We start from the raw sequence: 15,748 nt of genomic DNA, 5'->3' as shown, positions 1-15,748 counted from the left end.
CCTTCTAATCTGTTCCATTTATAGTCATTTTGTCAAGACTCGTTAAGCCTGTGTACAAATCGCGCTCGCGTCGATCGACATTTTAATTTCTTCTTCTATCAGTAAAGAAAAAGTCGTTCTGCAGACGCATCGTGAAAAGCGCGCACGTCCATATAAACGAATGTCCTTCCCGTAAGCGATAAATTGTCGCTAATGTATGTGCATAACATAAAAGCCGAGTCTCTTTCGAGCTGCAATAGAAAACGTTCCGTAGGTCGATCAACGAATCGAGTTAACCGCAAACGAGATGAAACATTCAGGATTCGCGTCATAATAGCATAGCTAAAAATGGCCAAAAAGGTCTAACTGTGTCGCGATATCGATTCTTCGAGAGGTCAAACTAGCAGCTAGTTTCTGTTCGTCTCGTTACACGTGGGATCATCACGAAGCTTTTCAGTTCTTTGAAGGAATTTACGATTTCAAAATTGAAATTAATTTGGATTGACTGGGATATTTCGTTAGATATTCGCATATTACTCTTTAATTACTATTATTACGAAGATCTATCTTCAGTATAAATATGATATCGTCACGATGAAATCTTTCGATTTTGAAGAGTTGAAAAATTGGAAATTTCTCTATGCAACGAAATTCTTCTCTTCGTGTGAAATGAAATTTTCCTTTGTACAGCAAAAAGCTTCATTCTCTATGATATACGTATAAGATCTTCTTAATGAAACAAATAATTTTTAAATACCGATATATCGTAAAAATTGTAACATAATGCAGTATGATGCATGACATTATTCCAAAATCTAGTTATAGCGAGGATCTTCATTTTTTACGCTACAAATATAATGCTTTCAAAATAGATCCTTTCAACATTCAATTCTTAAAGATTGGAATATCGTAAAAATTGTAATATATTACGATGCAAAATATTATTCCAAAGCATCAACATAACAAATACCTTCATTTACTGCGCTACAAACAAGATACTTCTAAAATAGGTTTTTCTCAACACGTTAAAGTTAATATTGTTTCTCGTCAGATGTCCGAGTTGTCTTATGCTACCTGCGTTATTAGAAACCGTTCTGTATTCACTGCGTAATTACACGCGTTCGTGTACGCCCGTACAATGCGGTTACGTTCCAGGTTATGATAGCCGGCTGACAAAGCTTTCGGCTATACTACTTGTTTAACTACACACCGAACCATACTACTTAATCGCTTACGTAACCTACTTGTACTGATTACTTACACAATCGGGTAACAGTTGTTTGATAAAACACGTTACTGTTGCCGTTGTCTGATTAGATATTGTGTCGGACAATATTTACACCTATTCTACTTGTCTAGTTTAATGCAACCGTATGCTATTGAACTCGATCGTTTGTTTTAATCTTCTGACCAGTTTCGCTTTAAATTTGTTTAACAAATTCTATTGATCGGCTATTATCTACTCTGATCGATTTTCTACTCAGAGAAGGTTAGTGTTCTACCTGTATTATGTTTACTGCATATTGGAGGATAGTAGAATGACTCTATTTACTGACCTATTCTACTGCAGCATTCTGTAGAGCTCTATTTTACTTGTTTGACCATGTACATTCCAATTCTACTTATCTTACCGATAATGTCCTCTACCGATAACTCTATTTTATTATTCCATTATGCACCGTTTTGCGATAGTTTGATCTTGATAGTTCTTTATTGTTTATGGAAATAATAACATGCTTGTAAGATATAAAAGAGAATAACAGTTTGATATATTTTTAGATATGAATTTTTGGAATTCAATGCCAGTGTATTACGATGGTAATATACGAGTTAAATGTTTTGTGAGGTAAAAGTTACGTAATTTTATAGCTAAATATGTATATATTGTGTAATTAATCCTAATTAAATGTGTTATTAGTGGAGGTCGTATTAATATACAAGGTGCTATGGCAGGATTAACATTATCTCTCTATGATGCTATATATGCTCTGTTGATATACTTAACTATACAAATATCTACCTGCTCGTAAACAGGTTGTGTCGAAGGTAAATAACGTCACACGTGAGACAAATTTATTCAAGTGGATCGGATCATTTATGGAACAACAAACGGGGATCAGAAATGAGAAAGTGTCATGTTTCAGTCACAATGTAGTGTACTAATATATAATTTAATAACCTAGTATATAGTACCTACGCTAATATCTAATAATTCTAATAATAATCTACTAATTGCAATTATTATTCGAGAATCAAAGTTTCTACAAATCAATGGGAAATGTCAAGTTTTAGCATTTCCCAGAAAACAAACATTTATTTCTCAATATAATATTAGATATAATTCAATAAATATTATATTAAAATAAAACATTTCATTATTTTTTTATTCTGCATTGTTTTCAATTTCTGTCTATAATTTTAAGTAATATATGCATAAAAGGTTAAATTGTAAAAGATCAAAAATATGTTGCATATCTCAATGTCTTCCAACTGCTTTAGAACTTAGCAAATTTTAATTCAAATTAATACAGCAACATAGCCAGTGGTAAGCATCACATACACAGGGATATACGAAAAACTGTTAAACTCTAAAATTTGTTAAATTCATGACATGATATTTTCCTCTTTTCCCATCGACCCTTCAAATATATAAATAATAGTGGAAAGAAATGTTGAATCGGATGTGAAAATCGTTGCATACGTGCAATTTCAGAAAGTGTTGAAGAATATATTAAGCGGATGAACATTTGCTTATGTCGTCCACTTGTACTCAGCATATCGCACAGTGCAACTAGCACACGCTTGTCATCCACACTTTTTCCGCGTGTCGAGTGTCATCAACAGATTTTCCAAGCTGCGCCTGCGAACGCGAATGTCCCATTTCGAGCTAACTGACTCTTGATCATACATCCTGCTGACTATTGTAAAATGTTGAAATATAATTATCTGATGATGTCGATCCTTTATTTGTCACAAGCCATTTCACGAATCACATTTGTTTCAGATAATTTCGTAGGATTTACGAAATTCCAAAATAATAACACACGAATGAAGATACGAAAGCCAGAAAATGCAACATTTTCGGTTCGCTAAAAGAATGACGCGATTAATAGACGTACGTTTTTTCAAGGAACCAGGCGCCAATAGAAAGTTATAATAGAAACGAATTTGTTGAGACGAAAAGTTATTAGAAATAGTAGAAAAAATGGAAATAGAAAATTACTAACAATTCAAGTATTTGGTATTGAAAAGATTTGCTTTCTTTTATTATTCAACTAATATTCTTTGAGTATTGAGAGTATTTAATAAAAAATCACGCATTTGTTATTATTCCAGGAAAATAAAAAAAGATTTGTGAATTGTAATATTTTTAATAAATACTATAATTTTGTTGGATAACCATGACATTTATATTCTAGCAAATAGTAGTACACACTATCACAGTAAATTTTTGCAAATATCAATATTAACAGTTTAAATAATATGTTAGTCTTCTAATAAGTTACGTAGGAGGAAAGTTAAATTCTAAAACAGAGAAAGCAACATCTAATAATATCAAAATTTGGAGATAAATGAAGAAAAAAGGGAAACAAAACGAAAAAATATAGCAAAGAAAGGGGTTATTCGAGCGAAAACTCGAAATGGCAGAAACCTGTTTCCAGTTTCCAGGTAGCTCGTTGTTCGCGTTACTTTTGTATGAATGATTTTATAGGTGTTATTCCTTTATGCTGCACTGGCTTTAGTTCTTGATTTCGTGTTTCCACATCACTCGTGTTATTTGTTTCTCGTGTATTCATATTTATGTTTCTTTCCTTTTCTGTGGATACCCTTTACATACTTTTATTGTTTATTATGTAACATTTCCTTTGACATTTTCAGATTCTACCTTTTATCGACGATCAACATTACGTTTCTTTTATACTGTACATTGTACAATCTCTTTGACGTTCACTTTAATTGTTTCTCGTCTATTCGTCATTATGTTTCAATTATACCTTATTTTCAATCTTTCCTTCAATTTCCTTTTCCATTCGAAGAACTGGAATATTCAAGAAGAGGGTGCTTCTTTTATCAACACAACTGCGAAAAACAGCGTAGAATTTACTGCATCATTTTAAGTGCAATTTATATTTCAATGATGCGAGTATTCGTTTTTATTAAATACTTGTCTGTATGCTATATACATTGAGAAAAATGACTGGCTATTTTCATTAACGCTTTCCGCATAATTTCAAAATTGAATTTACGTCTGAATGATTCAAATACCATTCCCCGTAAGGTTCTCTACGTTTATCTATCTGTATTTATCTCATTTATCAATATTTTCAAACTGCATGTTTGTTTAAACTTGAACCTTTTGCCGTAAAAGACTTTTATATTTTCTTTTATTTACTTCATTCGTTTCCTTCAATTTTGTTTACACTTTTTCTAAATGTATTTTATTTACATTTAACGTACTACAATTTCAATATCAAATGTTTATCTAACGATTAGTTAATATAAAAGATGCATATTTTATTTATTTCGTAATCTCTGACAAATATTTGCACCATTATCTCTTTGCCTCTCATTTTTATTCCCCAACCTTTCACTATCAGTTTGATTCCAATTTATCAATTCTTCGTCTCACTATTTTATTCATTCCACCCTCCCTTTTTCACCTTTCATCTTCATCATTTCCATCCCTGCATCCTCTTTCGCGCGCGCGTCGTTACATTTATTCCAGCAATTCCTCCTCCGGTTGCTTTATCTTCTGCAAACGAAAAACAGCCTCCAGCTGTTTCCTCTCGCGTCTTTAATCGATCGACGTGTATCGAAACACCAACACCGCCGGCAGTGAATTTTCGTCGGATGCAAAATGAACAGAAAGCTCGACGTCTGAATTACTGAAAACCGAGAATCGAACAGCAAAGAGGAATGTTTTGCGGATGAATGTCGAATCGCAAGTCGAAAGGGGTTGCTTTTGCTTTGAATTCTTCCAGCTTCTCTTGCGGCTTCCAACTGATACAAAGTTTCGACTGCTGAATGTTCGACTGGTTCAAGACTGTGCCTGTTTCTGTTTTGGCTCTGATTTGCTTCTGATCGATGCGTCTGGAGTATGAGAAGGGCGAAAGTAAAGCTTTCTGCCAGGCTTCAGGGGCAATTAGATCGCGTAGCCTTGACGAGGAACAAAAGATGGCTTTTGCAAGCTGAGCAGTCTTTAATGGAATATTTGAGGTTGAAGAATCAGCGAATAAAGCGAAAGTGTTTTACGATACTCTAAATATTTGAAGCATTTTATATATTATGTCTTAAGTATGCTTTCGAATTGTGTTTTTTAAAAGAGGGGTTTATTGATTCTTCTGGAATTCGAAGATATTTTTGTGCAGGACAGCGTATCGTACAATTAGGTCGAAGAACGAGAGCTTGCAAAGTTACATTGTATGAGACAGAAAGTTAAAGTTAAAGTATAATTTGAAAATAAGGTGTGAGTGATAAAATTGCTATTACAGACTAACAAATAAGAATAAGAAACATTAATGAAAAGAAGTAGCAAAATCCGGTATTAAAACTGCAGATTCTGAAATTAGAATTTGGATATAGATTTTTCAGCTGTCTGTTACACAGAAATCAGAATTTGAAATATTTGACTTATTTAAAAATTAAGATCCACGATATATGAAACTTGAGGTTACCGAAGAAAATAGAACTCGAAAACGAAGAAGTTAGATCTCCTAATTAAAGAAAGTTAGAAAAACAAAATGATCAAATTGCAATTAAATAAAGGATTAAGAAAAACGGAACTGAGTTACAGACCTGATTAGAATTCTAGGAACTTCTTGAAAGATAATCCGTTTCTTTTTTTTTCATTTATAAGATCACTCGTTGGTTAAAAGTTCATTAATGTGCGATAAGGGTGTTATCGAAACGAGGTCGAGCGGGAGGCTACGCTTTCCTGTGGGACGTCTGCTTGCGGACAAACTTACTGGACGACCATTGGATAAGGAACATTTCAATTACCGAGAGGAAATGGCTTGTCCAGGTGCCACGTTTACGATATTGCCGGACGTGTGGCATCAAATTTCCAATTATGTTAACCTCACGCGATTTGCACGCGTTTTATCTTGCAATACATTCCGGAAAACTGTTCAAGTTCATGTACCCACACAACAAAAGCATTTACAGTAGAATCTTCAGATTAATAGAACACCAAACGTTTAATAAACTTACCTTGAAATATGATATTAGTAATGTTTAATTAACGAATGGTTCTAGAACAGAGAACTATGAGTTTTGGAGGGTATCGCTGTATATCTAATTAGATAATTAGTGCATAACGGTAATGTAATTGAACAAGTATAATAGGATGACACATGATCAGACAAGTATAATAGAACAATGCTTGATTTGGTAAATGGAATACGTTGTATGTTCGTGCAAATAAGTATAACAGTACGATAATTAATTAAATAGATTGATTAATATCGCGTTTGATGTAGCATACTGTGTAGAAAATAATAACAATTTTGAATTAAATTACACGGAACAAAGGAGTTCTTTCACTGTGAAATTTTATCACGCTCGAATTATCTTATTCTTTGTTTCGAAAATGAAATAATTATACGTAAATAATATTTGGAATTACACAGAAATAATACGTTAAATAATTGAGAACTAAAGATAATTTCATTTCAATTACATTTCAACCATTCTATTTTAATATCGCTTTAAAACATACGGAATATTTTCAGCAATTGAAAATAGTAAAACGATATTTTAGGACATTTTGATCATTTCAAGCCTTATTTTCAACATTGAATAATTCTCTAAAACTCTCGGATATTATTTTATATTTTAAAAATATACTTTAAATGTTCTGAAATAATAAAATGATATTTTAGATCATGACGTTGGCAGTAAAATTTAGGTTCTCACATTCTTGAAATTTTTCATGGTGAAACTATGTTCGTACAGTGCCTCAACTATTTTCGATAAACGATATTAAACAAGTCTGTAAAGTACAACAAACGAGAAAACCGCGAAAAGCAAACGGAGAAGTTCCTTCTGATTACTTTCCCCCGTCTGATATCAGTAATTGAACTTCCTAATTATGTTTTGTGCCGTCGTTGCAGCTGTATTTTTTCACGGGACGCCGTAATTCCGCCGCGTTCGAAACTCCCGCAATTTACAGCAGCTCGCAACTTCTAAATCCCGGCACTCTAATCCGCTTAGACTCTCTCTATCGCGTCAAGCACTCTTACAAATCGTGAATTTTCAGCCAAAAATGCGGATCTTATAACAGGCCAGCGATAGTGGAAACGCTATTATCGGAAGCTATGCCGCGTCGATGAAAATCTATTCTCTTCATGCGCGTTTCTCAGCAAAATTTCTATACAAATCGGACATACAGAATATTGTTGCGTTGTTGATTGTTCGTTAGTTTACTCGTATATTCAACTAAGTTGTATTTGTGCGTTTGTAATTGTGTAATTTTTGTATTTAATTATAAGTTTATCACCTAAAATGGTTATTATCTGCAATGAAGAAGTAGTGAATTTTCACTGTAGTGAAAATTCTCCAAAATTTTAATTTAATCGTCTGAAGATTAGTAGTAATATATTGTTATGTTAGCAATAATTAATTTATTCCATATAGACAGATATTATTTATTACATTATTATCGACTTATTTATTATTTATTATTATTTATTGATTGATTGATTTTGATTTATTATTGATATTATTTAATCAACAGGTGTCATTAGTTTACAAGTTATTATCTTATCCATATCTTTACCACAGGAAACATTTATGTTTATACTGTACATGTTGTATAGAACGTTTCGAAACTTCATTAGCACTGTAATGATTATATTACTGTCACGATTATATTGGTCGAATCTGAATCCAACTTGAAGTTGTATGTATTTAGAAATTACAAGATATTTATTTATAATATATATTTAGTAAGAAACTAGTATCTAGCACGAACAGCTATTTTACTATACATATATTAAACTATATATTAAACTATAATAAGCGTTAAATACAGTGTCACAGAATATCGCAGTTCATTAACACAATTTAATGGATATCGTATACGGATATGGATAATTGACTGTTTAAATATTTTTGTAATCTTTGCCAATTATATTTAATACATTTAGTACTATTTTTAGTATATTTTTATTTCAGTGAATTATCCTGTAATTTCTATATATATTGTCAGATTTGTTTCAAACTTTGCCAATGTAATCATGACGATAGAGTTTCATAGCAGTGCTAATGAAACTTCAAAATGTTCCATATAATACGTGTAATAAATTCACAAAAGGTGTCTGTAAGTGTTCTACGTACTTTCGCGAGCATATGTATTTAATTGCGAATTTTACGAAATAGATTTTACGAAACAGAGTTTTTCCATCGTAACGGGAAACTCTCAAAAATTGGTATAAACTTCCAAACCTACTGAAAACCTACGAACCTAATAAAAGGGTTGAAGTATAGTTATAAGTACTTTGTGCTTATGTTAATTAGCTCACCTTAGTCCAGGAACTGCGGTGACCGATCTCTGATCCGGACTAGTTATCCAGGTGACGTGCGGCGTTGGGCTCCCATGAGCGGAACAGCTTAGCTGTGAGCCTGTGGTATTGGAAAAGACCAGAGTACTTGGTGGCTCGAGAACGAACACCGGACCTTGCTGACCAACCACGAGTTCCAGAATGCAAGCTGAAGAACAGAGTAAAGATAGACGGATACGTTAATGGAGTTCCCACATTCGCAAATAATAGAGATATTTCGTTTGCTTTTCTCGATCGACAAATTCGATTGTGCAACAGTTTCGCGTGCAAGTAAAAATACGTACAAACAACCCTCAGACTGTAAACGTTCTTACGGTAGCCTCGAACCGTAAACGTGGGTCTTTTACGTCCGACGCATTTTTCAGTAGATAACAACTTGTTAAAAAAGTCCAGAAAAATCATATAATACCTTCAAACGTCCTAAATTAAAGCTATCGTAAAACTTTTGTTATGCAACTTTTTTTTAGTCAGACGGGGAGCGGAAGATTTTCTACTTCAAGGCTACTCCCTTGCGAGAAGTTCAACTCGAAATAATCCGAGCATGAAATACCCACCTTTACAGTTTAAGGGATGAGTACAAGGAAGTAATTCTTAAATATAGTGGAACTACGTTTATGTGAATCTGCCGCGGATAAAATAGTTCATATAATCAGGTGGTTTATATAAAAAGAGTTCATCTGTTTCTCCATATCACCTATGATCTTTCGTTCAGTTAATAGGAATGTTCATGTTTATATAAGATTATTCCACGAAACATTTGCTCTTACACAATGCGTGTCCCTACAGTTTACAGCCTTATCGTTAGATGTTCATATGAGTAGATGGACCCTTGATAGTTCAGGTAATAGGAACAGGGCTAAAGCCTATTTAATCTGGCACTACTGAAATTTCGTTCATATACGTGGAGTTCATATAAATAAAGTTCCGCCGTATACATAAGACATATGTAGATACATATACAACTCATACATATACATAAGACACATTTTGTTTTTTGAGGGTGTCATGAGGAACAAGGGTGAAAGAAGAATTTGTATTTGTCTTAATATATCGTGTCCTAAATTAAATATAATCCCACTCTATTTACGAATATTTTAATATTTCTTTTATAAAAGTTATTAGATTTCAATGAGAAAAGTAAGGGATCTATCCCATTATTCCTTGAAGCAAAATTCAGCAATTTTTAAAGAAGAACTAGGGCACAACGTATATGAGAAAAAATATTTAACAAATAAACATCCATATATGTAAATGTACCTGAAAGTATCACAAAGCAAGCTAGCAAATAATAAATAACCAAGAATAAATTAATTACCCCTTTTCTTCTTTTTTTTTTTAGGAACAGCAAAGGAAAACAACAGAGTGTACAATAAATCACTTTTTCAGGAAGTTACAGATAACTTGAGCCATAGAAATTTCTTCTCCAGTTTCCAATGTTCCTTTTACGATTGGTTAACAAGATTAATCTTCTAATATCTCAATGTCAGGCGATGGATATTTACATATCAGAGCAACGGATTAAAACAAACGAACAAAGATAGACAAATGGACAGTCTATGGAGGGATAATTCAGAAACCGGAGAAATCAATTCTGGTAAGCCGAATTCGACCTACATTCCATATCGATTTGACACTATACTATCGGACAGCTTGAGATTAAACGGCCTGGGAACCGAGTGACCGCATCATCGGCTTGCTAAAATATTTAATTCGAAATCCAAAGGATTAAAAACCGTTTCCCGGAAACTGGGCCGTCTCGATTTATGATCGAATCATTTCCCCTTCATTGGCCTCTGTACGATGGCTTCTATCTACCCTAGATGCATTCTTTCGCATCTTGTGCGCCATTTGTGGTACACGGATAAATAAAAGATTCTTATTGGATCTATATTTACGCTAGAACTCCACTTATCTGAACATGTCGGGAAACAAACAGTTTATATAACTGGAATTTCTGTAATAGTACTTCACCCACTAGTTATTATTTTTCGTTTACACAGTTGGAACTCGCGTTCAGATAAGAGGATTCGATCGGCAAAGATACAGTTTAAAACAGAGTTCTGGAAGAAGATATCTTTCATTGATTCCGACAGAACACTGATGTTTCTACACACAGACAGGTTATTTTATTCACTCGCCGAAAATAGAGACTCGGTTTCAGCATTTAAATATGGATGTTATGGATGTTGCGATCAATAACTGCCACGTTTTCACGCGTTTCTTCCTTAGTTTGTGAGAGTTCGAGTTATTTCTTTAAATATATATCGAAGAATTTCGGCTCTATTTTACTTTACTGTCAATTATCTTTTTTTATCATACGTTTAACAATACTTGCTTTTTTAATATTTTAAATATATTTACTTCATAATATCTTAATATATTTGCATAAGTTTCACAAAAGTTTCTACAAATATCAAGCTGTTGATCGATTTTTAATTCCTTGCGAGGCATTCAAAAATATAAATCAAACAAAATTAACGAATATAGCATAACATTTCCAATTACACAAAAGATATAAACGCTAAGCTATTGATCGATACGTATCAATCTCTATTCTCTTATAGGGAATTAAAAGTTATTGATCAAAAGGAAATTTTTATCTCGCGAGAGTTAACCTGGTCGTTCAATTTGCTGGATGAAGCATCGTCCAGTTTTCGCGATCCTCAGCATCGTGCAGAGATTCGGCAACCCAATGCCAACAGGCAACACGGGAAAACGCAAAGGGCAGCGTTTTTACCACGGCAAGCAGGCAGCCGTGAAAACGTTTTCCCACCGTGTTTGCAGCAATGGACGAAGATAAGGAATTTTCGCACGCGTAGCCGCGACATTCACGAGCGAGACTTCTTTATGAAACGCAACGACTTGATATTTTTCGAGTTCTGTATTGGTGAATGATAATAACCAAATATTATGTATATATATGTATTTTATATAGAGATTATGTACATCGTTTGTATATAACTTTTTTTACATATACAGGTGTCCCGAAAAGTCAGGACAAAACTTATAGTACATGTTAATGAGGCAGATGAAAAAAGTTTATGTAAAATTATGTCCGAGAATGCTTTGTTGAAGAGTTATAAGCGCTCAGAAATTTGTATCTTTTTCGAATATTCCTGCCGTTCTAGATACAGTAATGAATATATTTGAGACTGTGTGCGATTGTATAACTGTATAACGAGGCTTATGAAAAGGAACAATCTGAACGATTTTTGAACGATTTTTTTACTTACTTGATGTCATTAGCACGTAGTATAAGCTTTTTATCGACAAGCTTTTCGGACAAGATGTATAATATTATATATATTTGATAATAGTTATTATTATTGTATAAGAATTATTATAAGAAAAGGAAGAACGGAAGGAAGGGAAGAAATAAGGTTTCCTTTGGCATCCAAAACTTGAAATTCTTTGATATATGTCTGTTTCTACAAGGTGTTTAAAAAAAACCTGACATTTATGAAATGTAACTCTGGACGTTAAGATAGTGAAGAATGTTTCTATACGTATAGTATAGTATATTTAATATGAAGTAATGTTAATTTACATACTCAATATAATATATAGTTAGCTTCAGAAATTAAACGACCTATAGTATTGTAGAACTCCACTTATCTGAACTTCATTTGCTGCAACAAAATTTTAGTTAATGCCCGTTTAACCTAAAGCTATCCACTACAAAATTGAAGTAAAATTCCAATATTTTAATTTATTTAAAATTCGTTAATAATCTAATTTATTCAAAGCCTACCATAGTAATAAATTTCTGCGTTTTCGAATATAAAATTGTCTCTGTACCTTTCAATTTCTTCTCAGAAACGCAATTTAAATATTAGAGCTATCGCTTTAATCCTTCAATCTTCACCAACTTTTTCCTTCGTATAATATTAAGAGATTTAAAAAGACACCATAATTTCACACGTTGTGTATAAAGTGAATAAATTTTGTATAAAGAACAGTGAATGATTGCGATATTGTATATAGCACAGTATAGATGACCATTATCAGAATGGAAAACATTTTTTAGTATAAAAGTGACTTTAATTTTGTCATTTTTAATACAAAATTCATGGTGTATTATTTTTAAACTTTCTCTTATCCATCACTGGATTTGTGGTTTTTCGAGTTTCAATGGTGGTTTCCTTAATATGTCGTGGCATGTAATGGACAGAAATCATTGTTCGATTCTGATTTTATTACTCTCTGATATTACCATCAGACGTTCTTTACCATTTTAGTTAAATCCATTAGTAATGACGACTTGACTGAAGAATGGATTTCTGACAAAGCTTATTTGAAGAAAATCTTAAAAGTTACACAAAACCTCTGTTCTTTACTAAACGTCAGTACGAAATGGGAAGGAGGATAAATGATTTCTATATGACAGTTGCAAAAAATGGCAAGATTATTCCCGGCATTGGGGCTACTTACTTAACCTCCACTTTGTATGGTTAGAAAAAGAAATAAATATCGAAGATATTTCAACTGAGCCAGCGAGTAAGAAAACTACCAACAAAGACTTGACAAACAGACTTTTACTGACGTCGGATCCCTTCATATCAAGTTTCAGGAGAACTGCACGTTATATGCATTTTTTATCTTCGTTTCGAACGCTCCGCTCCACTTCTTCAAGAAGCAGATCCAAAATATTTTTCTTGCTATATATTCTGTAATATTTTTCGTACCGATAAAAACACGATTGAGACATTTTAAAATGTAAAAAGGTAATCGTAACACAAAAGTACTTTGCGCAACACGGGTTGCCAGGATCCAGGGAAAGCTCGCGTTTGAAATGGAATTTCAATTTCCCGGCTATGGGGAGCGTCGTAGGTTAACAGAATCTAACGAGAGATGCAAATTTCATTTGGCGTCGGGGCGCTGAGACGCCGAGCGTCAAAACGTATTTTAAGCCGTGACACGGACCGAGGGCCGACTGAAATAATTCATCCGATGAATTATTTCCGCTCGTGCGACGCCCGTTAACGAGGATCGATCGTCTTTCGTTCTTCCTTCCATCGATCGAAACCGATTTCTCGACCACCTCAAACTCCCACCCTCAATTCGCTCGAAATACGCGCGAAATCACACCGATTAAACGAACCTCTGCTCGCCGTAGAATTCAAATAATAGAATTTCTTTCTGTTCTATTTCCTTCCTTCCTGTTGCGCTCTTCTTTTTACGAGCTAGTTTCTCTGCGTGAGAGTATGATGGCACGTTTAAAGAGTAACGTGTACGTGAAAACTTAATTTCAGATATAAAATGAACAATCGTATAATGTTGTTTATAAAATAGAGCCTGGTTTTATGTATGGAGAGATAATTGCAACAAGTTTTCAGGGAAACGATTAAGCGAATAAAATTTCGCATTTATAAAAAGAATGTGACGTCCCGTAATGCTATGACCTACATCTCATTAAAAAAATGTTGAACGAATTAGATCAAAACTTCAGAGAAGTTCATATGTACATTCGAAATCTTAACGAAAGGAAAATTGAAACAAGCGATATGAACAATAAACGTTATAATTATAGCGAAGAATTGTTTTAGAGAATGAAAGCTTCGTGCAATAACGACTAAACGAATTTTAATCAACGAAAATGGTATTATAATAATAATAATTGAAGTTTCTTGGAGGAATAAAAAATCTAAAGAAACCAGAACTTGAAGCGAAGAAATAAATCTCTCTGCAACGTTACGAACAACTATTTTTATAATTTTTATAATATAATAACGAGACTGGGAATCTTTATGTTTTACAGGTGTAATTATGCTACTTATAAGGCTTAGCGAGTGAAACAAATCTCTGCAGAGATTCCGTTTCTTTAATCAACTGTGTAATAGTTAAAATATATAAAACTACAGTATAGTGATCCGTAGTTTTATAATAACTTCCGAATCATCCTATACGATAATTAGCATTACAAATAAATCTTCAAACTTTAATCTGACAATCACAGGAGTGTAATGAAATATTCGTAAAAATATCCACGTAATTCAATCGATTCTTAAACAGTGCATAAACTCTGAAAATAAATAACTCTGTATCAATAACTATCATCGATGTCGGATTATTATTTCACCGGAAACGTACATCAACAGTGTCTAGGAGGATCGAAATCGCCTTTCGATTGGCGCGCATTTAAAACAGGCATGGGCCAATAAATCAGCGATAATGCATTCGCTGTAATGAATAAATTGATCGAGTTATTGTACTGGCAGCCATATAAATTAACGTAGACGTCGGTATGTCGAGCTTTGTTCAGCCATGTAGGATTTGAAGCATGAAATCTATAGCTGGTGTACACTGTTACCGCCATTGGCTGTTGTTAACAACACATGCATCGCCTTCGGTACAATTAGTTTCACGAACGCATAAAGCCGACGGTGCTTGAACGAGAATGGCAAAAATCCCTGGCTGCTTACAAACCGGCGTATATTCCACCGTAGATAAGTTTTCAATGCCATCTGTGAAATTCTGTACTCGAATTATAATAACATTTGTATATTTTTGCCACACGATATACAGCGGCGGACAAAAGAAAGTTTATAAAATAAGAAATGTTACGGCGTTAGCAATTAGTTTAAACAGGGTGTACGATCCGGATGCGACTTTGCTGTTATTTCTGAGTTTATGTTTCTATACGTATTGCTGCTACAGAACACGTAATTTTCTTTATAGTCAGAACTTTAATTTGGAGAATTAATGGGATAGTCAAAGTTTCGTTTGGAACCTCAAAAGCATTTCACGTAAACTCTCAGAGTGTCGAAGCTTACGCACGCTACCTTGGACTTACGCTTTCCCTAACTCAACTGACCTCTGTCCCGCACCAACTTCCCGAGGGCGGTGTTTTCCTGGGCGTTAGCAATGTGAAAGAAGTTGACTCTTCGTTGGACAAAATTAGCTCAATGTTAACGATGTTAATTCTTCGTTGGACGGCGCTCAGTCAGCTCTGCCAAAAGGGATTTGGCGCATTCTATCTTTCTTGAAGAGGATGGAGATTGCGATTTTAAGACTCTAGAGACACTTAGATTACTCAAACTTTCGATGGTAAGTTGTACTTACACATTATCATACATTTACATTCAGTTTCATTTCTTACAGTCATACATCTACTTTCACATTAAGCACGTTAAGCATTCGTGATGCAACAAGAAGTATAGAAATACTATAATTTCATATGTTAAATAAGAGCGATGAATAAATATGAT

The 15,748-nt window shown here is 33.6% G+C and overlaps 1 protein-coding gene across 5 annotated transcripts in view; it reads right to left on the bottom strand.

Moving 5' to 3' along the window:
- Positions 1-15,748, bottom strand: part of LOC100745643 (Down syndrome cell adhesion molecule-like protein Dscam2) — a 312,676-nt gene that overhangs the window by 56,979 nt on the left and 239,949 nt on the right. For all 5 annotated transcript variants that reach the window (XM_024370818.2, XM_024370805.2, XM_024370809.2 and 2 more), the window contains exon 4: positions 8,502-8,688. In XM_024370818.2, coding sequence (XP_024226586.1) covers positions 8,502-8,688 — 187 coding nt within the window. The remainder of the gene's footprint in view (positions 1-8,501; positions 8,689-15,748) is intronic.

Source organism: Bombus impatiens, unplaced genomic scaffold (genome assembly GCF_000188095.3).
Source record: "Bombus impatiens unplaced genomic scaffold, BIMP_2.2 scf_0049, whole genome shotgun sequence".
Classification (NCBI taxonomy): domain Eukaryota; kingdom Metazoa; phylum Arthropoda; class Insecta; order Hymenoptera; family Apidae; genus Bombus; species Bombus impatiens.
This window is presented reverse-complemented; position numbering and strand designations above follow the sequence as displayed.